General features: G+C 40.1%; 1 protein-coding gene across 1 annotated transcript in view; it reads left to right on the forward strand.

The window, feature by feature from the left end:
• Nucleotides 1–121: 121 nt before the first annotated feature.
• The window catches only part of LOC139155439 (phakinin-like), a 38,993-nt gene continuing 11,805 nt past the window's right edge, over nucleotides 122–27,309 (forward strand). Inside the window, 7 exon segments of the mRNA XM_070730570.1 lie at nucleotides 122–145; nucleotides 147–698; nucleotides 5,360–5,442; nucleotides 5,642–5,798; nucleotides 10,494–10,655; nucleotides 24,947–25,078; nucleotides 26,227–26,444. Coding sequence (XP_070586671.1) covers nucleotides 122–145; nucleotides 147–698; nucleotides 5,360–5,442; nucleotides 5,642–5,798; nucleotides 10,494–10,655; nucleotides 24,947–25,078; nucleotides 26,227–26,444 — 1,328 coding nt within the window.

Raw genomic sequence — 27,309 nt, forward strand, 5'->3', positions numbered from 1 at the left:
TGCATTGTCTGTGCTGTATGGTGTTCTTATAGCAGATTTCTCATGAAATAGATTGCTGACCAAGTGAAGTGGCCCAAACAATTGTTCCAACAAATATGCCTGAGGTAGGCAGCCCCAAACAATGATAAATATTCCAGAAGTTTATGAGAGAGCACTTTGCAGTTTTCTATGAATATGTGCAACATCAGAAGGGCAAGAGAAGGAGAATGAATTCATTTAGTGCAAACCTTCTGAAGTATAGCATGTCCTTATCCAAAAGCAGGGCATCCTTTGTGGAACATGAACCCTCAACCTCTATAGAGGAAATGTCAGTGCCCATAAGCCATAGATTTAGTATTAGCAGAGGAGGAAGCCTTTTAAGACCATCTGCTGCTTACATAGGTATTATACCTATGGAAAGTGTCAGCAGCCTGGGCACACGGATATCCCGCAGAGCTCTGGGGATAAGCAGTGTCTTCTTGCAAGGTCTTCATAGTTCTTGTACAACCATACCGCTATTCCAAGGATTGGAAAAAGAACGAAGCCTATCTTATGAAAATATGAACAGATGTTTGGTGGATTACATTGAAAAGGTGAAAACTTTGGAGCAAGTCAACCAGGAACTTGAAGGACATATCCGTGCTTATCTGAACAAGAAATCTTCCACTGATAGTAAATGGGGATCCCTAAGGGAGAGCTGGGCAACCATTTATCATCAAGTAAGTATGAAACTTTATGGCAAGAACAAAAAAATAAGCATTTGTTAACCAAAGTCAAATTCACCTAGATTTTGATGAGGCTACTTAAGTTGAAACTTAAATGACATTTTCTTATACCTGATATAATTTAATCTTCATAAAAGTAAATTCAATTGTTTATATTGTTTTTCAAAATTCAAATTAAATTTGAACATTTCCATAGGGCATATGTAAGTTTTTATTCCTTTATTTAGTGTATCACCTGACTCCACAATTCTGAGTGGTTCACAGGAAAATGTGAAAAAATAATGAAAACTTGCTTATTGTTTCTCTTTGAAGTAATTATTGCGGAGGACTAAACAAGAGAAATACTGCCAGAATTGTTCAAGTTTATGTTTTATATGATCTTTTTACAGTATGATTCTATATGTAATGAAGATGCAATTTTCATTATATTCCCATCCTTGTCACACTTTAGAATTTCAATTTTGTTCAGGGAATAGAAAAATATTAATCAGTGAAACTTAATATCATCCAAAGCATAAGTGTTAAGAGCACAACTGCTTTCAAAAAAAAAAATTCAGCTTAGAAAGGTATAAATCATAAAAATATAATACATGGGAACTATCATGGCATTGGCTATCCACATTTACCAATGATAAACATGTCCAAAGCTAATACTGTATATGAAATAATCACATATTTCAAACATACATACAAATATAACATATTTCAAAAAATAAACAAATTAATTGGAGGAGGGATGGCTCTGATAGACAAGAACTCAAACAACATGCTTGTTATGAAACAGCCAAAAATATCAGTCAAAATGTGAGGGTTTTTTAAAAAATAATTTGGTATTTACAGCCATCACTTAGAAACATAGAAACATAGAAGATTGACGGCAGAAAAAGACCTCATGGTCCATCTAGTCTGCCCTTTTACTATTTCCTGTATTTTATCTTAGGATGGATATATGTTTATCCCAGGCATGTTTAAATTCAGTTACTGGGGATTTACCAACCATGTCTGCTGGAAGTTTGTTCCAAACATCTACTACTCTTTCAGTAAAATAATATTTTCTCACATTGCTTCTGATCTTTCCCCCAACTAACCTCAGATTGTGGCCCCTTGTTCTTGTGTTCACTTTCCTATTAAAAACACTTCCCTCCTGAACTTTATTTAACCCCTTAACATGTTTAAATGTTTCGATCATGTCCCCCCCCCTTTCCCTTCTGTTCTCCAGACTATACAGATTGAGTTCATTAAGTCTTTCCTGTGAAGTTTTATGCTTAAGACCTTCCACCATTTTTGTAGCCCGTCTTTGGACCCATTCAATTTTGTCAATATCTTTTTGTAGGTGAGGTCTCTAGAACTGAACACAGTATTCCAAATGTGATCTCACCACTGCTCTATACAGCAGGATGACAATCTCCCTCTTCCTGCTTGCTATATCTCTAGTTATGCAGCCAAGCATTCTACTCACTTTCCCCACCACATGACTGCACTGTTCACCCATTTGCTTTTTTTAATAAAAAAATTATTTTTATTGATTTTTTACAATTTTAAGATACACACAACATAAAACGAGTGTTTAGTGAAAAGTGCCCACCACCCGACAAACATTCATACCCCACCACCAAACCGGGGGTGTTTCTTGTAAAAACCATTTTTATCCAAGAGCAAAATATCTATTTGCATATTATAAAGTGATTCCAATTTATTTCTTTTAGCTTGGTCTTGGATTCTGCTCGCCATATATCGTCTTACCTTGTCCCACCTTCCCATCAGTTGTCTCAAGTCAGTTTCATTAACCAAACTCATCCTTTTATCCATAATTTCAAATTGAACGTGGTCCACCATGTACCTATACCAATTTTGCATTATCCCATTTTCAGACTGTCAGAAATCACTACCCTGAATCCTTCTCTTCTGAAATTTTTACTAACACAGAACTGTCAATACAATACTCAGATTGAGGATTCCTTTTCCCCAAGTGTACTAATTTACATTTGGAAACATTAAACTGCAGTTTCCATTGCTTTGACCACTTATCTAGTAAAGCTAAATCATTTGCCATATTACAGATGCCTCCAGGAATACCAACCCTATTACACACTTTAGAGTCATCAGCAAATAGGCAAACCTTCCCCTATGTCACTCACAAATATATTAAAAGAGAATAGGACCCAGAACAGACCTTTGTGGCATATCGCTTGTAACCAGTCTCTGCTCAGAATACTTGCCATTAACAACAACCCTCTGATATCTATGTTTAGCCAGCTGCAAATCCACTGAACTATCCAGGGATTAAGTCCAATCTTCACTAATTTATTTATCATCTCTTTATGTGGAACCATATCAAAGGCTTTGTTGAAGTCCAGATAGGCAATATCCACAGCACCACCTTCATTCCAACACCTTTGTGACATAGTCAAAGAAATCAATGAGATTAGTCTGACATGATTTGCCCTCAGTAAAGCCATGCTGGTGTGGGTCCAATAAGTTATTGGTTTTTAGGTGCTGATTTATCCTCTTTTTGAGTAGAGTCTCCATCATTTTAACTATAACTGATGTCAAGCTAACTGGCCTGTAGTTACCAGCTTCTTCTATACTACCCTTCTTGTGGATAGGCACAGCATTGGCCATTCTCCAATCATTAGGAACGTCTCCTGTTAAAAGGGGTTGGTTAAACAAAATCAGTCAGGGGGTTAGCAATCACAGATCTGAGTTGTTTAAGAATTCTGGGGTGGATGTCATCTGGACTCATTGCCTTATTTATCTTTAATGGTTCAAGTTCTTCTAAGACATCTGCCTCTGAGAACACTGGAACTTAATCCCTACAGCTGAAAGCAATGCGCTATTAATCCATAGATATCCATCACTTAGGAATTATCACATACAATAACAGAGGAATCCCATCTCATTGAAAATACAGTGTACAGGAAACATGCTTATAATATATAGCAGTGTTTCCCAACCAGTGTGCCACGGAACACTAGTGTGCCATGAGACATGGTCAGGTGTGCCGTGAAGAAGGAAGCTCAGCTTCTGGTCTTGCAACTTTTTGCTGAGAGTGCGAAGAGCAAAAAGTTGTGAGAAAAAGAAGCTGAGCTTCCTTCTTTGCGTCTTCCAAGTTTTCTGGCAGCTGCAGCACCCCGCCCGGCTGGAGCTTCCCTGGCGGCGTCAGCAGGTGAGCTTTGGGGCCCGGCAAGAGGGCGGTGGCAGCAGGAGGGTGGTGGCAGCAGAGGCACCGGGCAGTAGCCGTGGGGCGGCGGCAGGGTGGTCAGCTGTGAGGTGGAGCTCCAGAACGGAGGCACCGACGGCTGCGGCTGGACATGTTGCTGTACGTCATACATGCTGGCATTGCGTGGCTGGCACTTGCCTGCTGGCTGGGCTGGGACAGAGGCTCCTGCCCCACGGCCATGCCCAGTGCAACACCAGCATGTCCAGTGTCTAACAACACATTCAGCTGCCGCCATCGGTGCCTCTGTTCCGGAGCTCCGCCTCACAGCTGACCAGCCTGCTGCCGCCCCTCAGCTACTGCCCAATGCTGCTGCTGTGGCGTGATGTATGAGAAAGAGAGAGAGAAAGAAAGAGAGAGAGAGAAAGAGAGAGAAAGAGATAGCAAGAGAGGGAGAGAGAGAAAGAGAGAGGGAGAGAAAGGGGAGAGAGAAAGAGAGAGAAATCAAAAGAGAGAAAGAGAGAGATAGCAAGAGAGAGAAAGAGATAGCAAGAGAGGGAGAGAGAGAAAGAGAGAGGGAGAGAAAGGGGGGAGAGAGAAAGAGAGAAAGCAAAAGAGAGAGAAAGAGAGAGATAGCAAGAGAGAGAAAGAGATAGGAAGAGAGGGAGAGAAAGAGAGAGGGAGAGAAAGGGGGGAGAGAGAAAGAGAAAGCAAAAGAGAGAGAAAGAGAGAGATAGCAAGAGAGAGAAAGAGTTAGCAAGAGGGGGAGAGAGAAAGAGAGAGAAAGCAAAAGAGAGAGAGAAAGAGAGAGATGGCAAGAGAGAGAAAGAGATAGCAAGAGAGGGAGAGAGAAAGAGAGGGAGAGAGAGGGGGAGAGAGAAAGAGAGAGAAAACAAAAGAGAGAGAGAGAAAGAGAAATAGTAAGAAAGAGAGAAAGCAAGAGAGAGAGAGAAAGAGGGGGGAAGGAGGGTGAGGGAAAGACATAGAGGGAGGGAAGGAGGGAGAGAGAAAGAGCAAAAAAGAGAGGAAGGAAGGGAGAAAAAGAGGGATGGAGAGAGAGGGAAAGAAAGGGGAAGGAAGGAAGAGAGAGAAAGAGGAAGAGAGAGAGAATTATAGAGAAAGGGAGGAAAAGAGATTTTTTTTTGTCCAAACGTTTTTTACACACACACCCTGCTCAATGTTCCCCAGGATTTTGTAAATGTGAATAATGTGCCGCGGCTCAAAAAAGGTTGGGAAACACTGATATATAGGACATATAAAAGCTGTATTAAATAATTCCAGTAACAATAGTGACATGTAGCAAGTTATTATTACTCAGTGGTTCACTCTGAAGATTAATCCATTTTTCTACTCTACACTGCTGTCAGGAGAACATTAAGTCACATTTATGAAAACACCACTTGAGTAAGATGTTATTCTAGCATAGAGTTCTACCCATTTATAATTTTGGATATAGACTGTATATTTTGTTTACATTTAACTCTTTGAATTGTTATAGGTAGGAGATGCAGTTCTGGAAAATGCCCGCCTCATGTTGCAAACAGAAAGTATTCAAGCATGTGCTGAAGATGTTAAAGACAGGTAACTTTAAATTAAAAGTAAAAATAAATATGCATTTCAATGTTTAAAAAGGAATTATATTGGAAATAAATGAAGGAAATTGAAACCCAATCCTCTTCCATTAGTAGAAGGCAACTATGACTTCAATAAGTACTAGTTCTTCATGCCAGAAGTCTAAATTTTGTGATATTATTTTGACATATTCTCATTTATACTGCAGGTATGAAAATGAACAACCATTTCGAAAGGCAGTGGAAGATGAAATTAACTCTCTCTATAAAGTAATTGATCATGCTAATTTGACTAAAGTAGATCTAGAGAGTCAGATAGAAAACATGAAGAAAGAACTAGCTTTACTGTCAAAGAATCATGAAGAGGTAAATCAATTCTGAGAAATAAGAAAAGTTATATGAGTTCTACTTCTATTTAAACAAAAGATGGAAATGAACTTTATGTCTGAAAAAGACATTTTTATATCAGAATTTTAATGCCATCAATAAGATTTTATCATTTTGTAATACTGAGCATTGATAAAAGTCTAATTAACATTAGAATGTATAGCTGAAAAACACTTTATAAGAAAATATTATGGAACCTCTACTTTCTTTTGTATTCATATTTGAAATTTCTGAGTTCTCCTTAGTAATTATACTGTTGTAAATTGAGACAAACAGCTGTGTTGGAGTAACATTTTGCAGAAGCTAACCCACTCAGATAGCCAAAGCAGCTAATCAGCCTGCCTCAGACCAGGATATCAGGAACCTTTGTCTTTGAAGCCACATAGAGTGGTACCTCAAGATACGAACCCCTCGTCTTACGAACAACTCGTGATACGAACCCGGGGTTCAGAAAAAATTTGCCTCTTCTTACGAATTTTTTTCGAGTTACGAACCGGCGTTCGGAGACAACTGGGCGGCGGGGCTTCCCAGAAGCCTTCCGAACGCCGGTTCGTAACTTGAACAAAGTTCGTAAGAAGAGGCAAAATTTTTCTGAACCCCGGGTTCGGTTCGTGAGGTTGCTGGGAAGCCCCCCAGCCCGGCTGTCACCTTTTAAAACAGCCGTGCCGCTTCCCAGCTGTCTCCCGAAGCCGAACGCGGAAGTTCGGCTTTGGCGTTCGGCTTCAGGAGACAGCTGGGAAGCGGCGCGGCTGTTTTAAAAGGTCGCAGCCGGCCTGGGGGGCTTCCCAGCACCCCCCCGAACCGCGAACCCGGAAGTTCGGCACAAGTTCGGGGTTCGGGGGGTGCTGGGAAGCCCCCCAAGCCGGCTGCGACCTTTTAAAAGAGCCGCGCCGCTTCCCAGCTGTCTCCTGAAGCCGAATGCGGAAGTTCGGCTTTGCCGTTCGGCTTCAGGAGACAGATGGGAAGCGGTGCGGCTCTTTTAAAAGGTCGCAGCCGGCCTGGGGGGCTTCCCAGCACCCCCCCGAACCCCAAACCCGGGTTCGGGGGGGTGCTGGGAAGCCCCCCAGGCCGGCTGTCACCTTTTAAAACAGCCACGTGGCTTCCCAGCAGTCGCCGAAAGCCGTTTTTTTGCGGGGGTTTTTTGGTTGCACGGATTAATTGACTTTACATTGTTTCCTATGGGAAACAATGTTTCGTCTTACGAACCTTTCGTCTTACGAACCTCCTCCTTGCACCAATTAAGTTCGTATCATAAGGTATTACTGTACTTTTTTTGTAGCACTACACTAATTATTTACACTGTAGCTATCTCTCTAGCAGTTTCTATACGAAGTACAGTGGCACCTCTACTTACGAACTTAATTCATTCCATGACAAGAAATGTTCTTAAGTAGAAGCAATTTTTCCCATAGGAATCAATGTAAAAGCAAATAATGCATGCAAACCCATTAGGAAAGAAATAAAAGCTCAGAATTTAGGTGGGAGGAGGAGAAGGAAGAAGAGGAGGAGGACAGTCTCTGCCAAAGGAAGAAGGTGAGATGAATTTTTTAAAAATCAAAAATTTAAGGCTTAAAAAAAAAGAGGTACTCTGAGGCGGCGAGGAGGAGCATGTAGCCCCCATATACCCAACGCGAGATTGCCTCCCATACACTGCGCCAGAGAGAAACCCAGGGGGAATGGCAGGAAACTGGCCAGGCCTTCATGCCACTCTCAAATTTCCTAGGAAATTTTTCTGGCTTGGGTTCTTAAGTAGAAAATGGTTCTTAAGTACCTGTAGAGGCAAAAAAATCTTGAACACCCGGTTCTTATCTAGAAAAGTTCTTAAGTAAAGGCGTTCTTAAGTAGAAGTACTACTGTACTCACAATTCTCTATCTACTATTCTCAGTTACAATATTCAGCTACAAGTCTTCAGCCACTACAAGCTACACTAATTCACAAGCCAGTCTAAATCATACTAAGCACACTACCTTCAAGCCAAGCCGCAAGCCACATCTATGCGCAATATGTATATATATTTTTGTCAGCCAATCGGATTACATTACAATCTGCATATTCACCGTGACTAAGCAGTTGAAGTCATTATAATTCCTCTCTCTGCAATTTGGAATATTGCATCAGGTAGGCCCCGATCCTGACAGGCTGTTCTGGTTTTTTTTTTTTACAAAATGTCATGGAAAATAAACAATGGCTATTAGCAGTACAGTATATACAAAGGGCTGCTAAGGTGGAACGGTGACATGTGCTCATCCCCGTGGCTCTGAGTGGTACTGCACCTGTGCAGGTAGCAGAATCGCATATGGAGATGCAAATGCGCCCATGTTTCAGAAGCAAAATAACATGCCAAAACATGGGTGCACCTGTGTCTCCATGCACGATTTTGCTACCTACACAGGTGCAGTAACAAAATTGCGTTGGACTCCGCTACCACTCAGAGCCAGGGGGGTGAGCACATGTCACTGTTCCATCTTAGCAGTCCACCTCTGAGTATACATTCACTATCAGATGTACAGCCTTCACCATCATGGTTGTAAATATCAGTGGCTGTGGAATCCAAATATTTTGGAGTTCCCAGAATGGTTATGGAGTTCCCAGAATGGTTCTGGTTATCCATTATGGGAATAGCGGTACATAAATTGGACTTTAATCTGTACCAAAAGGGCTTTTGAACATCAAAAATGTAATCATGTACCAGATTTAAATAAAAACTTTTGATACAATGCAAACCATCTGAGTCATAATACTGTGATAACTGTTTTATTAGATTGACAAGTTAAATTATTTTGCAAACTATCCATTTATTATAAGACACACTTTTTTCACGTTTTTTATTTTATTTTGCAATATATCCGTATCAATGCATGAACACTGTGGCATCTGGGTATCATACGTACATAAAATAATGCTATTAATATTTGTTACATTCCTTAAGCTTATGTAATTTTGGTGTTAATACACATATTTATATTAATTATATATTTTCATTATTTAATTATTCAATGTTTCAATGTGTTATTCCAATGCCAATCACAATATTGTTTAAACATACATAACAATACCATCATTCAATATCTAATCTTTCCTCTTATTACTTTTGTCTTATTGAATCACAAATATTAATACTAACATTTTCCCATTTCTATCCATATTCTAACTTTTAATTATTAAAAATTATTAATTAAAAATAAATCCTTTCTATCCATCCTCTCTTGTCTGCTTTAATTGTTTGTTTTTTAAACTTGCCTTCCATATTCCTCCCTTGGATCTTTATCCTTATCTGCATCTACGTCCTGACTTTTCATTTTAAACATTTCTCCCATCCCTGCCCTTTTCCATTGTCTAGCTTCCAAAATATCTATCCCTGCCCCTGTCTCCCTTTCAAAACTGCCTTCCTGCATCTCTGGTTTCCTTTTTAAATCTCTTAAAATATTTTTCCCTTAGTTTATTTCATCAGCAATTATTGTTTTTATTATTGTCTCCTTTTCATCATCTTGTTTATTTGCTGATTAATCTGTTTGCTTTTTCATATGCTCTTTCAATTGGTCCGTCCTTTTCCTGGGCATCTTGATTACTCATGTCCTTTGTTTTCATTCTTGCCATTCATTAAGTTCTTAATCTTGTGGTTTCTTATCAGAATGCTTTGAAACATTGACACCATTTCTTCCTAAATTCCATTAATTTCCTCTTGATGGAGCATCTCGTCTTATTTTCATAATCCAGTAATTGTCCAGTAATCCAAAAATCATATCTATAAGCCTAAAGTCACTCCTTCCAAAAAATCCAGTGTTCACATTTTTTATATTCCATAGTTAATCAATCTATTCATTTAGATATTCCCCAAAGTTTTCCAGAACCTCCTTAAATCCCCTTTATATATTCAATCTTATATCATAGCATTCAGGTGTCTCATTAATGAAAAAAATCTTCCCTATTCTCATATTTAAATCTCCAATAGTCATGTCATTGGTGTGTAAAACATATCCTTGTCAGAATTTTCCATAATTTAAGATTATATTATACTTTCCTTTTGTCAGCAGATGGCACTCTCAGCTTAGATTTCAATGTTAACCAATTTTAGTCAAATAATATGTCAAAATGTAGAAATGAAGTAATTTAGGTAAATTGTTCCAATTATTTTAAAATATCTTTCCAGAACAACGCCTGCTCAGTTTAAAAGTCCAATTTTGTGTATTTTAACGGTGTTGTTGTTGTTCGTTTGCTTTTCTCCCCTTAATTTTTTTCTTTCAATTCTGAAGTTTTCTCAAAGTGCTTAGTCACTGCTTTAGCAAATAGTTGTGAGTTTCTCTTTTCCTGGATGTTTTCCTTTAGGGGTTAAGTTTTAAGTACAAAAAAAATTCTCTCAATCAGTTCCAGACACTGTTCACTAACTCCACTCCACTAACTCTGCTGAAATATATTCAGCGCTACTATTTAGAGCCCAAATGAAATGTTTATGTTTCTATTAAATTCTAGCAGATATTATGAAATACAAGTTGAAAAATAGCTCTCTTTCAACCCTTTATTATAGAGGCAAATGCACTACATAGTGACAAAGTTGCATCAAATAATAATTGCTCTGGCTTTTGTTATATATGCTCTGTTTTTTTTAATAAGGATTATTTAATTTTATTTATTTAAATGAATTGATTATCTATTTGTAACAACTTTATTTTCAGAATATCAAAATGCTTTACAAACAGCTTGCTTTATCACCACTGGAAGAATCAGAAATACCCATTGGAATTGGCCTGGATGACATTTTGAAGAGAATCCAGATTCAATGGGAAAAAAATATTGAACAAAACTATGCTGAGACTAGTATCTTGCTCCATGCTAAGGTAAGCACGGGACACGCTAAGATTAACTATAAGAATTAACTTCAAATTTCCCACAGAAGTCAAGGATAAATATAGTCTGGACCGACATAGTAACATTGAATAATATACAAGAAACTGAAATAAAACCAAATATATGGGCTGACCCCAATCCCACAACATTTACAATAAAAGGAAGGAAAAGGGGAAATAATAGATGGATTGTGAACCAGGCAATACTAAAAGAAAAGAATCATAATTATATGGATAAAGAACTAGATTTCTTTATGAAAGAGAATTGAACCAGGAAACTACAATTCAGAATCTATGGGACACCACAAAAGCATATATGAGGGGTTTAACCATAGCATATAACATAGAAACAAAAATAAAAATAAATAAATTAATGAACTACAAAAGAAGATTAGAGAACTAGAATGCAAATAACAAATGGAACCGCTAAAAGATAAAATCAGGGAAGAAAAGGAACTAGTCGAACACAGAATTAACTTATTAACACAGGAGAAATTGGCACAGAAAATCAAAAGATCTAAACAGAGCTATTTTGAATACTCAAATAAACCGGGAAGATGGTTAGTGTACAAATTAAGAAAAGAAAAAGAAGAAAAATGTATAAATCAACAAGAAGATGAGAAGGGTAATATAAAAGTAACGAAGAAAAAAAGTCATAATACATAGATATTTTAGCAAATTACAATACAAAAAAGAGGAAATAAGCCAAGAAGATATACAAATATACCTGCAACAACAAATGTTCTACTGATCACAGATTTAGATAGAAATATATTAAATGAAGAAATAACAATTACGGAGTTAGAAAAAGCAATATAGAAACTAAAGAACAACAAAATGCCAGGGCCAGATAGTATTCCAGCTATCTGGAATAACTCATTAAAAAAACTCATTAAAAAAATTAGGTAAATATTTCCAATAATTTTAAAATATCCTAAAACTTGGGCAGAGTCAACAATAACATTGTAATCAGGAAAACTACAGGCCAATCTCACTGTTGAACATCAATTATAAGATCTTTGCGAGAATAATAGATTAAAAAACATAATTAACAAATTTATTTACCCAGATCAAAATAGTTTCCTTCCAAACAAACACATCAAAAATAACATGAACATGATTTTGGGCATATTAGAATATTTTGAAATAAATCCAGGAAAACCTGTAGTTCTCATGTTCCTTGACATTCAGAAGGCTTCTGACAATTTAAATTGGGATTTTCTTATAAATAAATTGGAAATGATTAATTTTGACCAAAAATATATTAGAATGATTAAAACATTATATTTGAAACAAATGGCCAGGATGATTATAAATGAAGATATAACAGATAAATTAAGTATCCAAAAAAGAGATGTCAATATTTACTCTTGAAACACTTTTATATCAAATTAGGCAAAATTGAAATACTGAAGGACTGAAAGTTAAAGAACAAGAATACAAATTTCAGGCTTTTTCAGATGACTTGGTTTTTATTATAGAAAACCCACAGAAGTAGCACCATATTAGAAGAAATAAATAAATTCGGAAAAGTAGCATTTAAAAATTAATAAAAAGAAAATCAAAATAATAACCAAATTTTTACTAAATAAACAAGTTCAAGAGTTAGAAGGAAAATTGGAAATTCAAGTTGTCAAAAAAAAATTAAATATCTAGGAATAATACTAATAGCTAAATGTACAATGATGATCTCTGGCAGGCCTGGGACAGGGGCTTGTCCTCTGTCCTGGTGCTTCTTGACCTCTCAGCGGCTTTCGATACCATCGACCATGGTATCCTTCTGCGCCGACTGGAGGGGCTGGGAGTGGGAGGCACTGTTCTCCAGTGGTTCTCCTCCTACCTCTCCGGTCGGTCGCAGTCAGTGTTAGTGGGGGGTCAGAGGTCGACCTCTAGGTTTCTCCCTTGTGGGGTGCCTCAGGGGTCAGTCCTCTCCCCCCTGCTATTTAATATCTACATGAAACCGCTGGGTGAGATCATCCAAGGGCATGGGGTGAGGTATCATCAATATGCGGATGATACCCAGTTGTACATCTCCACCCCATGTCCAGTCAATGAAGCAGTGGAAGTGATGTGCCGGTACCTGGAGGCTGTTGGGGACTGGATGGGTGTCAACAAACTCAACCCAGACAAGACGGAATGGCTGTGGGTATTGCCTCCCAAGGACAATTCCATCTGTCCGTCCATTACCCTGGGCGTCCTCCTCAATTCACAGCTGACATTGGAACATCATCTTTTGGCTGTGGCGAGGAGGGCGTTTGCCCAGGTTCGCCTGGTGCACCAGTTGTGGCCCTATTTGGACAGGGAGTCATTGCTCACAGTCACTCATGCCCTTATCACCTCGAGGTTCGATTACTGCAACGCTCTCTACATGGGGCTACCTCTGAAAAGTGTTCGGAAACTCCAGATCGTGCAGAATGCGGCCGCGAGAGCCATCGTGGGGCTACCCAGATTCGCCCACGTATCTACAACACTCCATGGCCTGCACTGGCTGCCGATCAGTTTCTGGTCACAATTCAAAGTGTTGGTCATGACCTTTAAAGCCCTACATGGCATTGGACCAGAGTACCTCCGGAACAACCTGCTACCGCATGAATCCCAGCGGTCGATAAGGTCCCACAGAGTTGGCCTTCTCCGGGTCCCGTCGACTAAACAATGTCGTCTGGCGGGCCCCAGGGGAAGAGCCTTCTCTGTGGCGGCCCCGGCCCTCTGGAATCAACTCCCCCCGGAGATTAGAACTGCTCTCACCCTTCTTATCTTCCGTAAACTACTTAAGACCCACCTATACCGCCAGGCATGGGGGATTTGAGACACCTTTCACCCAGGCTTATTATAATTTATGTTTGGTATGTATGTGTTGTTTGGTTTTTAATTATGATAGGGTTTTTAGGGGGTTTTTTAATATTAGATTTGTGCCAGTATAATATTGTTTTTATCATTGTTGTGAGCCGCCCCGAGTCTTTGGAAAGGGGCGGCATACAAATCTAATAAATTATTATTATTATTATTATTATTATTATTATTATTATTATTATTATTAAGAGAGATAATTATATAGAACTAAACCATCAATAGAAAAAGATCTGGAAAAATGGAACAAATTACCCATTTTGTTGATAGGGAGAATTACCACCATTAAGATGTCTATAAAGTGGTACCTCTACTTATGAACTTAATTGGTTCTGTGACCAGGTTCATAAGTAGAAATGTTCGTAAGTAGAAGCAATTTTTCCCATAGAAATCAATGTAAAAGTGAATAATGCATGCAAACCCATCACAAAATTCACCCCTTTTGCCTTATTACCGCCAGCATTCTGATCCTTGTTTGGGGCGGGTGGTGCAGGCGGGGAAGAAAGACAGTGGAGACTGCCTTGTGGGTGATTAACACACGCAGAAAGCTGCCTGGCGGCTTGTCAGCCAGCGGGGCTTCCATCCTCCTTGAAAGTGTTTTCAGAGGTAGCGGCGGCAAAGGGGGATCCTGACACTTTGGCCTCAGACAAGGCTCCCTGGCTCTCACTCTGAGCCTGGCACCTACTTTCTCCTGGGGAGTCCCTTCAAGATGCCCAAAGCAGCTGGCTTTAACTCTTCCCTCCCGCCGCAGGCTTGAGAACTGTTTTAATTGGAAGTGCCTGCCTGCCTCTTGCACCCCCATTTTTCTCCATACTGTGTGTGTGTGAGTACCAGGCTCTCTCTCTCTCACCCCCCTGCTTTGCATTGATGTCTGCATACCCTGCAGGCTGCAACCCGAGTAGGCAATGATGGAGCTGCTGAAGAGGGGTGGCTGCTGCCACTCCTCCTCTTCCTCCTCCTCCCCTGGCGGGGGTCCCCATCTCATCTGCCCGCCACACCACATCTTGCGCTGCCTCCACTGCCCAGCCTCCAACACCTCCACCGCCCAGCAAAACCAGATGGACCCCTGTGCGCTGTGGGGCTCCCCTCTCCAACTTCACCCACCCACCCAATTCCTTGCACACCCCTTCCCCGCTGCCCCATTTTTTTCCATGTGACTCCCAAAGCTGCATGCCCACCCGGCGCAGCTTCCACCCCAAAGGTTGGATTGCCCAGAGGCTCCTGTCTGGAAGAGAGAGAGAGGAGAGAGGAGGTCTTCTGGAGCATGGAAGGGGCTTCTGCGATATCAACGAAGGCTGGGGTCTCACTCTCCAGAGCCCTGCGGTGCACAGGGCGCCCTCTGAGTTGGCAAAGCTGGGCGGTGGAGGCAGCACAAGGAGTAGTGGGCAGATGAGATGGGGACCCCCACCAGGGGAGGAGCCGCCCCCTTCAGCAGCTCCATCATTGCCTACTCAGGTTGAAGTGAGAGAGGCAGAGCCATGCGTGCGCACACACCTTGCACACCCATGGTAGGGGGAAAATGGGGGTGCAAGAGGTAGGCAGACATGTGCACATGTGGCAGGAGCTGGAGGAGTCCCTAGGGTGCTGCAGCCAGTCCCCACCTTCTTCTTCTCCCTCTGAAGCTAAGGGAGGAGGGGGAAAGAGATACAGGGGAGGTAACGGAATTTGGCTCTTTTCCACTCTTGGCCATGCAGTTAGGAAGGGGAGGTCCCTGCCTCCAGACTGGCGCCGCAAGCAAAGGGAAAATCCCAGGCGCTTCGGCATTGGCAGTCCGGAGGCGGGGAATTCTGGCGGAGGCGGCAAGCAAAGGGGAAAACCCAGCGTGGGCAGTCACAAAGCAGGAGAATCCCTGCAGGCATGAAAGGTGGGGAATCCCGGTGGGGGTGGAAATCAAAGGGGGAAACCTGGCAGGGGCAGTCACAAAGCAGGGGAATCCCTGCGGCAGTAAGAGCGCATGCACATTGAGAGAGCTCACGCACCCAGGCTCAAGTTCGTAAGTAGAAAATGGTTCAGAAGTAGAGACAAAAAAATCTTAAACACTGGGTTTGTATCTTGAAAAGTTCATCAGTAGAGGTACCACTGTACTACCAAAATTACTGTACCTTTTCCAAACTATATATAAATGAAAATGTAATCTGAACACAATTTACCATAGAAATATCAAAGAGGTTATATGTATATTTGTAAATCTAGGCCCTCAGCAGTCAGGTTTCAGACCCGGCTACAGCACAGAAACTGCTTTGGTCGCGTTGATGGGTGATCTCTGGTGGGCCCGGGACAGGGTTTTATCCTCTGTCCTGGTGCTTCTTGACCTCTCAGTGGCTTTCGATACCATCGACCATGGTGTCCTTCTGTGCCAGCTGGAGGGGTTGGGAGTGGGAGGCACTGTTCTTCAGTGGTTCTCCTCCTACCTCTCCGGTCGGTCACAGTCAGGGTTAGTGGGGGGTAAGATATCGACTTCAAGGCTTCTCCCTTGTGGGGTCCCTCAGGGGTCAGTCCTCTCCCCCCTGCTATTTAATATCTACACGAAACCACTGGTTGAGATCATCCAGGGGCATGGAGTGAGGTATCATCAGTACACTGATGATACCCAGCTGTACATCTCCACCCCATGTCTAGTCAATGAAGCAGTGGAAGTGATGTGCCGGTGCCTGGAGGCTGTTAGGGTCTGGATGGGTGTCAACAGACTCAAACTCAACCGTGATAAGATGGAGTGGCTGTGGGTTTTGCCTCCCAAGGACAATTCCATCTGTCCATCCATCACCCTGGGGGGGGATTACTGACCACCTCAGAGAGGGTCCGAAACTTGGGCGTTGTGCTGTCCCCAGAGACAGAGATAGTTGGACTGTATTTAGGCATGTCTCTTTAAGATATTGCATTAGGGGAAATGTAGTGAAATTGCACTCTGGGTAATGTGGTTCTACATGTGACCACATTTGTGTATTCCTATTGGCTCTGACTCGGGATGATGGGTAATTGGAGAGAACATTCCAGAGGGTCTTTGTCTTCACTCTTTCATTAAGCCAGCCAGCATGTAGATGCTCTACCTAGAGCCTGGGTCAATTCAACCTCTTTTTACTTGCACAATGGGAAAGATTATACTGCAGAAGAATCACATCATAACTGTGAGTTATTGTGAGAATTCCTGTAATAAAATTATCTGTGATATACCTTTGTGCTGAGTTATCTGACTGGGAAAAGTTGAGCTTGTACTAGAACAGTAAAAAGAGGTTGTAAAAAGAAACAGAAAAAGAGAGGCAGTAAAAAGAGAAGAAATTCATGTCCCCTGGCACAGCTGCAAGCCTTCAAAGCAATCACTGCTGTCTTAAAGAAGTAATCAGCCTACTAAAAAGGATTAAACCTCCCTCTCTCAAACTTAATAGCAAGAAAGAGGTCTGATCCCTCTTTTCCTGATGACCAGAAGCTTTAAATTCTCAGTCTGAGGGTGCTGCATGCTGTTTTACTGCCTTCTGAAGCCCTAAGAATAAGAGAAAGAAATTCCCCCCACTTCTTTCCCCCAGTTACTGTCTTGGAAAAGTATTGCTCTAATCTGTTCAGCATAAGGGAAGAAGGGGGGCACGTTTGCATTTAATGGCTATTATGCTTGCCTGTTTCAACTATTTGTGGATTTACAAACTCAGTCTTTGCCTCTCTCCACAACACTAACTAAGAAGCCTATATTAAAGTTATGCCTGAGAATTGAATGCTTGTTCTAGAAAACAGCACATGGCTCCCTTAGACAAAGGAAGGGCCAGTGCACCTAAACCTTTACTAGCAAATGGCGCCACCTACTGGTTGAAGTGGAAATACACTTGAATATGCCCAAGCCTTAGCAAAAAAGCAGCGCCATCTGGTGGTTACATTCTGAATCTCAGTTAAAATACGCCAAAGCTTAGAATATGCTCGCCGCCTCCCTCTACTGGCCACCAGCTGAATTTTGCTAAACACACTAAAGCCAAATAAGCCAAGTGTAGCCCACTACCAAGCCTATACCACGCCCTGTTATTCAAAGCAAGCCAAGCCAGAGCAAGGTAAGCAAGGTAAACCAAAGCAAGCCAAGCCAAGCCAAAGCAAGCCAAGCAAACTGAACCAAAGCAAGCCAAGCCTAGCCAAAGCAAGCCAAGCCAAGCAAACCTAAGCAAGCCAAGCCAAGCCAAAGCAAGCCAAATAAACTGAACATAAGCAAGCCTAGCCTAGCCAAAGCAAGCCAAGCCAAGCGAACCTAAGCAAGCCAAGCCAAGCCAAAGCAAGTCAAACAAAGTGAACCTAAGCAAGCCAAGCCTAGCCAAAGCAAGCCAAGCCAAGCGAACCTAAGCAAGCCAAGCCAAAGCAAGCCAAACAAAGCAAACCTAAGCAAGCCAAGAAAAGCCCAAGCAAGCATAGCAAATCAAATCAAAGCAAGCCAAGCATAACCTAACAAGCCAGTCCGGCAAGAAGCAAAGCAAAGTAACAGCAAGCAGCACACAGCAAAGAGCAAAGCCCAAATACCTCCCACTCTCAAACACCAACAGCACCTCCTAGTGGTTGTGGACAAGCAACTAAATATGGAGTGGGAACAACTCAACAATTCCTCATATAGGCAGAGCCTATATGAGGAATGGAACAAGTACTACCAAAATATGGAAAAACTTTGGAAGGATTTGTTACATCTCTCAAACATCAAGGAAGAAGAGCTTTCTTCACGTCGCATTCGGTCACTACATGAAGAGTGCAAGGGAACTCGCATACTTTGGAAAAACTGTGAATGGGAGCTAATTGACATTCAGCAGAAGTTACAAGATGAGGACTTTCTGAAGGACATACGAACTATCCAGCAGACAAACAAAGAACGAGTGAAGTTCCTCCTACACAAATTTAATTTTTTCAAACCCATGGAAGATGAAGAGGCAGAAATTGAAGCAGAAATAGCCAAACTTGACTATTTGATGAGTGGAAAGGCCTATGAAAAAGAACAAGATTCACTACAGCAGGGAGGTGAATCTCAACATCTAGAAATACCAAAAGGTCAGGCATGTGACATCGCACACTCTGTATCACAAGATCCCTCCCTCACCATTACAAAACATAGCCTGATGGACCAAGACGCTAAGGGTAACCAAGGAGATCCTTCAGCAGCAGTGAAGGAGTCCCAGCCAGAAAGTTCGCAAGCAATTGTGAAATGTAACCTCAATGCTGAAGCTGAGACATTCCCGTCAAACCTGCAAGACCCCTTGAACGTGGGACACCAAATATATCCAGAGGTATGCCTGGAAAATGCTGTGAAACCATATGCAATGATAAACACACAAAGCAACCAATCATTATCTAGGTCTGCATTTCTCGACCTCTTTGATATCCAGACCGAGGAAGTATGCTACACGATGTCAGCGTGCGCTGGATACCAGCGCATGGCAGGGAGGAAAACCACTGGATACTGCGTGGAATCATCAGATGGGAGTGTAACATTCACACTACCACCATTGCCAGAATGTGACAAATTGCCAGGTAATCGCAGCCAAATCGTGTTGCCTGAAGTAGCAAGCAGTATACCCCCCTTGAAGCCATGCCAAGAAGAGCTCATAACTTTCAAAGACAATCCTGTCCTAGAAGTGACAGTACTCCAGACCAACAAGGAAGACAATGATGTAGACATATCTGGAGGACAACAAGGAGGACAATAGTATACCCCACTTCAAGCCATGTCAAGAAGAGCTCATAACTTTCAAAGACAATCCTGTCCTAGAAGTGACAGTACACCAGACCAACAAGGAAGACAATGATGTAGACATATCTGGAGGACAACAAGAAGGACAATAGTATACCCCCCTTGAAGCCATGTCAAGAAGAGCTCATAACTTTCAAAGACAATCCTGCCCTAGAAGTGACAGTACTCCAGACTAACAAGGAAGACAATGATGTAGACATATCAATAGAGGACAACAACAAGGACAACGACTTAGCCACCTCAATAGAGAACAAATGTTCTCCACAGCTCATAGAAGGAGAATTTAAACAAGACACTAGCGGAAGCTGGGTTGCACCACTGCCCTTTCAACACTCGCCTAACAACCATGAGCAAGCTTCCTCCCATCTTTTTAACCTGAGAAGACTTATGAACAAGAAGCCTGAAATCAAAGCTCATCTGGTGGAGTTCATGGACAAGATGATCCAGAATGGACACGCTGAACTTACTCCATCTCCTAAAAGGAACAAAGAATGGTGGTACTTGCCATTCTCTGGAGTGTACCTTTCAGAAAAGCCAGAGCAGAAACAAAAAAGGGAGTCAAGACATACCTCCCTGAGCAATCTTCAAGGCATCAGTATACAATGCCCGCCTGCCACCATGACGAAAAGAGAGCTGCATGTTTTCTCAGATGCATCCACGCAAACAATAGCAGCCATAGCATATACTAGAATCTACAGCAGGGAGCATAACTTCCAAGCCCCTTTTCCAGCTTCTGTTCCTACTCCTGCTCTTGTTCCTTTGGAACCCTTTCCACTTTCTCTTCTAGTTTCTATTCCAGGTCTAGGGCCAGTCTCCGATCCTGATCCTGTTCCAGGTCCAGCTCTAGTTTCCGATCCTGATCCTGTTCCAGGTCCAGCTCTAGTTTCCGATCCTGATCCTGTTCCAGTTCCTACGGCATCTGCTCCTGTTCCTGATCCTGTGGAACCTGTTCCTGTTCCAGGTCCAGGTCCAGTTTCGGATCCTGATCCTGTTCCAGTTCCTATGGCATCTGCTCCTGTTCCTGATCCTGTTCCAGTTCCTACAGCATCTGCTCCTGTTCCTGATCCTGTGGAACCTGTTCCAGTTTCTCTTCCAGGTCCAGATTCTGATCCAGTTTCTGTTCTAGTTCTGATTGCACCTGTTCCTGTCAATCTGTTCCTGTTCGTGTTCCTGTCCTGGTTGCACCTGTTCCTTATCCTGTTGCAGGACAAGAACATATCTCCAAACTCTTGGCACATGGGACTTGTGCTCCAAGTTTTTCCCAGCACAAAGACGTTCGCCAAGAACTATGCCATACCAGTCATCAACCTAGTTTTGCTGAAAAGACAGATCGAGCTTCAAGACTGAACCTCAAGCTTTGCATGCCTTGTGTCTACCTCAGTGTTTGCATTGTTTGATGATATGCTTCATTGACCTTTGTTATTCTATGTTATTCTATACCCTTTATTTAGTCAAATAGATAGTTATGTTACATTGCTTACACTATGCATTGTTTACCTTAGTAAGATAGTTAAGCTGCACTATTTAGCCTATATTTTGTTTATTTCAATTTATTCGCTAGTTAGTGTGGAATTTTACAAATTCCAGATGGGGAGTGTGCTGTCCCCAGAGACAGAGATAGTTGGACTGTATTTAGGCATGTCTCTTTAAGATATTGCATTAGGGGAAATGTAGTGAAATTGCACTCTGAGTAATGTAGTTCTACATGTGACCACATTTGTGTATTCCTATTGGCTCTGACTCGGGATGATGGGCAATTGGAGAGAACATTCCAGAGGGTCTTTGTCTTCACTCTTTCATTAAGCCAGCCAGCATGTAGATGCTCTACCTAGAGCCTGGGTCAATTCAACCTCTTTTTACTTGCACAATGGGAAAGATTATATTGCAGAAGAATTGCATCATAACTGTGAGTTATTGTGAGAATTCCTGTAATAAAATTATCTGTGATATACCTTTGTGCTGAGTTATCTGACTGGGAAAAGTTGAGCTTGTACCAGAACAGGAGTCCTCCTCAATCCACAGCTTACATTTGAGAACCATCTTTCACCTGTGGCAAGGGGGCAGTTTGCCTGGTGCACCAGTTGTGGCCTTACCTGGACCGGGAGTCACTGCTCACAGACACTCATGCCCTCATCACCTCGAGGCTCGACTACTGTAATGCTCTCTACATGGGGCTACATTTGAAGAGTGTTTGGAAACTTCAGATCGTGCAGAATGCAGCTGCGAGAGCAATCATGGGCTTCCCCAGGTATGCCCATATTACACCAACACTCCGCAGTCTGCATTGGTTGCCGATCAGTTTCTGGTCACAATTCAAAGTGTTGGTTATGACCTATAAAGCCCTTCATGACATCAGACCAGAATATCTCCGGGACCGCCTTGTGCAGCACGAATCCCAGCAACTGGTTAGGTCCCACAGAGTTGGCCTTCTCTGGGTCCCATTGACAAAACAAGGTCATCTGGTGGGACCCTGGGGAAGAGCCTTCTCTGGAATCAACTCCCCCTGGAGATTAGGATTGCCCCCACCCTTTTTGTCTTTCACAAACTCCTTAAAACCTACCTCTGTCGCCAGGCATGGGGAAATTGATTCCCCTGGGCCGTTTCCGCTTTATGTATGGTTTGTATGAGATGTATGATTGTTTTTTATATTAAGGGTTTTCAATTGTTTTAACCATTGGATTTGTACTGTTTTTTTGTTGTGAGCCACTCTGAGTCTCCGGAGAGGGGCAGCATACAAATCTAATTAATAATAATAATAATAATAATAATAATAATAATAATAATAATAAATGTATATATTTTTGGTTTAATGTTTGTTTGTCTTTTTAAATGTTTTTTAAATGCTTATATTCAATAATTTTTTTTAAAAAAAGAATTAATTTCCAATTCTTTTAGGTCAATTAAACATAATCAAACAGCATACAGTATAAGCTTTTGAATTATGCAGAATTCTTCATCAAAATTGTAGATAAAATCAACAATGTAGCAGACAATAGTAAAACCCCAGCCACACAGGATTTGCATTTGATCCAGTGTATGTGTAGAAAAGGATAAAAAGTCATGCAATGCATATAAAAAAGGACAAGCCTTCAAGTATATGGTTGCAGCTCCCATATTGACTTTTATAATAATCCTCATTGTGGATGTCTCTAACTTGGTACATAAAGGAAAAAAGTTATAGACATTCAAATTAGGCTATTAGGATACTCTTTGATAGTTCCAAATTGCAACTAGAATTATCTATAGCTGTGCCAGGATGAAAAGAATCTAGCTATTGACGTTCCATTTTATCAAAAGTTAACTTCAAATTGTCAAGTGGAACTGTTAAGTGAAAGAATAAAAACTCCCAAATGTAAATTGGATACTTACCCACCCAAATCAAAAGCATTTATCAGGCTAATCTGAAGGTTAACGAGTATGGGAAGCTTTTGATTTCTCCAGAATTGTTCATCAATAGAATGATTGTGTGCTGTTTTCCTTTCTAGCTACCACATAGTTTTTCTCCTCAATGCTCTATCCCTAATTTGTTTTTTTCAAGTCTCCCAATGGTGCACTTACTCAGGATAACTGAATCTAGCCATCTTTCTGTTGGTCATCCTCTTCATCCCTTTCCTTCTTAAGAGACTTCTCCAGAGCTGGATCTTTGCATATGTGTAGTAGGATAGATGATGATGATAAAAGCTGGCTAGTGTTGAAGGAAATTAAGAAATTTAGGCAATTATAAATTCACTGGCTAAGTTCCTGCCAATAATAGTCATACTTACAGTATAATTTTATGGGTCAAATTATCTCACTTAGGTGTCATCAGTTTTACTGGATTGAAATGAGACTGGCATAATCTAGATCTAACCCAGTTGTGTGCATCTATTGGTGTTCTGCTTGGGTCTGTGAGACCCATTTTTGAACTTTGAGACCCTGTAAAAATTTTTCCCTGCATATCTGAAACTTGAAATTTCATGATTTTGAATCATTTCAGAGAGTCTATGAGAATTTTTGGGGGGTGGGGGGCTTCTTTCTTGCTGAAAAAAAAGTCCCTAAAGTTCTGTTCCTGGGTCACCCGGACCCGGACTGCAAATTGTTCATTTGAGGTGCTTATGTTTGGTCAATTTGAAAACATTTTTCACTTGGAAAGTAGTCTGAACATTTCTGCACACAATTATATGAAAATTGAACTGAAAAAATTAATGCTTATTGGTTTATTTTGCTCATAAAAGGCCACCCCCTTTTTTGGGAACTGTTTTTCAATTTATAGATAGTTTAGCTTGCAAAATGCGTTCAATTTTACTAAAATTGGTGTGGGATTGGTAGCTTGAACATTTCTGAACATAATAGAAATATAAATAAACTGAAAAAAATGATGCTTTTGGGATTTTTAAATCAGAAATAAGGCCTGACACCCCCCCCCCCAAAATGCTTGCAACCATTTTCACTTTAAATTTTTTTTAGGCTCCAAATCAGAAATATTTTTAATATCTTAGGCATTGATTTACTAAATTTAACATTGCTGATCATCATAAAAATATTTGGGGGTGGGTGGGGGCTAACTTTTTCTGGGCAAAATTTTACCTACACTTGTACTGTTCCTGGGTCTATTTCACCTGAAACAAAAAAAATATTTTAAGTACTTACATTTGGTCTTTTTGAAAACTTTTTTCACTGGGAAACTAGTTTGAACATTTCTGAACAAAATGAAAATTGAACTGAAAAAAATGATGCTTATTGGTTTATTTTGATCAAAAATCCCCACCCCCCCATTTTTGAACATTTCGTGTCAGTTTATTTTTTTTTAGGCTACAAATCTCCAAGGAATTTTCCCCAAAAGGTTTGATATACAAAAATTGAACATTCCTGATCATAAGAAAAATATAAATGAACTGAAAAAATTGATGCTTATCGGTTTATTTACTTATACTCAAGTATAAGCCTACTTGAGTATAAGCCTATTTGAGTATAAGCATGAAGGGCCTTTTATGAGCAAAATAAACCAATAAGCATCATTTTTTTCAGTTCATTTATATTTCTCTTATGTTCAGAAATGTTCAAGCTACCAATCCCACTCCAACTTTAGTCAAAAAGAACACATTTTGCAGGCAAAACTATCTATAAATTGAAATAAAATTCACAAAAATGGGGGGGCGCCTTTTATGAGCAAAATAAACCAATAAGCATTAATTTTTTCATTTCAATTTTCATTTCATTGTGTGCAGAAATGTTCAAACTTGTTTCCAAGTGAGAAAAGCTTTCAAGTACCTAAAATGAACAATTTGCGGTCCGGGTCAAATAGACCCAGGAACAGAACTTTAGTATAGTGTTTGTGAATGGAACAGCAGGGTTAATGTAATACTATTCATTATTAAGACTGTCCAATGCTTCTGATTTGATTAGGAAGAGATATTTCCTCATGTAAAGAAATGTAGCCTTTATCTGTGACTCATTAGAACAGCCACAATCCTGAAAACAAGATAGAGCCACTGAAGTGAATAATAGGTGTGGTGTTTACACAGACAAATTCAACACTTCTTCCTAGCAGTCTGAAGCACTACTCATTAGCTCATTAGCCATAATTTTTATTTCCATTTTCTTCTGACATTCTATTCAGTAATCATATTTATTTATGTTAATCAAAAGGCTGGATCCAAAAATAATTTTCCTTTCATTTTTCTCTAATATGCCTATGTAGGAGAGACTAGAAAATAAAACAATGGTTTTTTGTTTATCACTGTTATGTCAGCAATCCACAGAAACAGTGCCTGCTGTACAAACGCAAGTGGCAGAGTTGGCTGAATCCCTAAGGGCAGAGTTTCATGAAACAGCTTGCAAAATTCAAAGCCTGCAAGTAGAGACTGAATCACTGAAAACACTGGTAAGGGACTAGGCACCTCTGGCAAAAATTCCTGATCTGTTATATTATTTGAAAATGTGTTTGGCTTTATTTTGACTTGGAATTTTAGTAAATCTGTATGGCTTCTATCTGAATATTATAGAAAAGCAGTATTTATTCAACAAACATAACTCATAAAAGCCTAGATTAATGCAACATGCCAGTTTAGTCATTTCTCCTTTGAACTTTCTTTCTTTCAATTATTTCAATTTATCTGTGGTATTATCTTTCTACTTTGAAAGGCTACCTCTCAGGAATAAGCTGTAAAGCAGTGTATATTAGGAGTTAGATAAAAATAAAACTGATTTTGTTCTTCTCCCAAGCAGCCAGTTTAGGAAAAGAATGCACAGATCTTATTTAAAGTCTGGACTGATCTCTTCCAGAAGGCTTTTCAAATTAATTGAAAAATAGCAAATACCGCTTAAGATATAAAACTTTTACGCTAAAAGACTACATTTTAGACATCACAATTTTTCCATTCCATTATTAAAACGCCTAATTGTCTCTTTTCCTCATACATATTACAGTAGAACAGCCATTTTATGAACTGGATTCCCTCACCTCTAGAATGACCATTTGCTTTTGAGTTCACATGTTTTGAAAATATCAAATGGTCTCCAAAGCTTGGGGGCTTCTAGTGCATTCTTAATAAACAGCTGACCAGCTCTAATCTGTTTATTATCAAATAACACTTTCTTCTAGTTTTTATAAGTCATGAACTAGAACCTACTTTCTAATAAAACAGTAATAATTACTACCATTACTAAATTATCCACGTTAACTTGATAGTATGATAATATGGGGATAATATTGATATCATTCAGAAAAATATTTTTGACCTTTTACCAAAATATTAAGTGCAGTAACATTAGTATTATTTAAATGTTCTTGGTCAGCATTTATTTTGATGGCCAAATAAATTCTTTGACTGGAATTCTTTAGTCTGTGCCTAGTAGATATTTTGCAGGAATCATTTATTAATATCTTTTTCTTATAGAAATTAATATGTATTTGAGAGGAGGATTCTGTGTTTGAAAACCTAGTATATATGGATTTAATAATTGTATATCTAAAGACAGAAATTCAAAAGATTCAATATTCAACATTTCATGGATGCTTTGTCTTTACAGAAGAGAGGCTTAGAAAACTCTCTTTATGATGTCAAGCATTGGCATGATATAGAGCTTCAGAATTTAGGCTCTGTCATTGCCAAACTGGAAGCAGAGGTAAGAGAAATCCAAGGAGAAACTGAGCAGCAGCAAAGAAATCATGAAGCTCTACTGTCCATTAAAACAGAACTCGAATCAGACATTGCTGCATATCACTGCCTCCTAGAGAAGGAAAGCAGGTATTCTTTTTCATGTGTGAGAATTGTATGTTGAATTTACATAATAGCATGTCTGGGCCAAATGAAAGAGGGGAAACCAGAGTAAGCTGACTTGGAAAGGAAAATATTCCTAGCTTTGGATTACATTAATATAAAATGATAGAATTCCTGGTTTGCCCAGCATGCTCCTTCTATCAGCACCTGTATTATGGGAGGGATCAGGACATCCTTAAAAACTAATACATTCCCTCCAGCAGCTAAATTCAGGTGCCATATCAATGCTTCTTGCCATCTTTTGTAGTCCATATCCTCTTGTTAAGATTTTTGAGCTCATCATATGTAACCAGTGCCATTTTGGTTCTTTGCTTGAAGAACTGTATTTCTGCATAAGAAAATCCAAGCAGTTTATTAATAACTAATAATTAAGAACCTATCACAAATACTACTTATTAAATAGGAATGCAGTTAAACACACACTTTATTCACATATTCGCTTTCTCCAACTTGATGTCTCTCTAGATTGCAAACATTGTCAGCTAATGATTCAGTTTGTTCAAAGTTTAAGTACACTACAGTACAGTACTACTTTTTAAAATCAGAGCAAAAAATAGCAGGCAGTTGTCAAACTATCAAACTATGAGAGTTACCCAGAAAGTAATGCACCACATTTTTTTCCTCAGTCTACAGTAATGGTGCGAATGCAAAACTTTAGATATACATTATTTGAATTGTCAGGTGTGCGCATGTAAATTTTGTGTTTGTTCAGACAGATAGCATAGCTGCAGCAGTGTTTTGAAACAGTGTCTGTAAGTGATGTACGTTATAAGCAGCGTGTCATTGAATTTCTCATTGTGGAGAAAGAAACTGTTGGGAACATTCACAAACA

Source organism: Erythrolamprus reginae, unplaced genomic scaffold (genome assembly GCF_031021105.1).
Source record: "Erythrolamprus reginae isolate rEryReg1 unplaced genomic scaffold, rEryReg1.hap1 H_19, whole genome shotgun sequence".
NCBI classification, from domain to species: domain Eukaryota; kingdom Metazoa; phylum Chordata; class Lepidosauria; order Squamata; family Dipsadidae; genus Erythrolamprus; species Erythrolamprus reginae.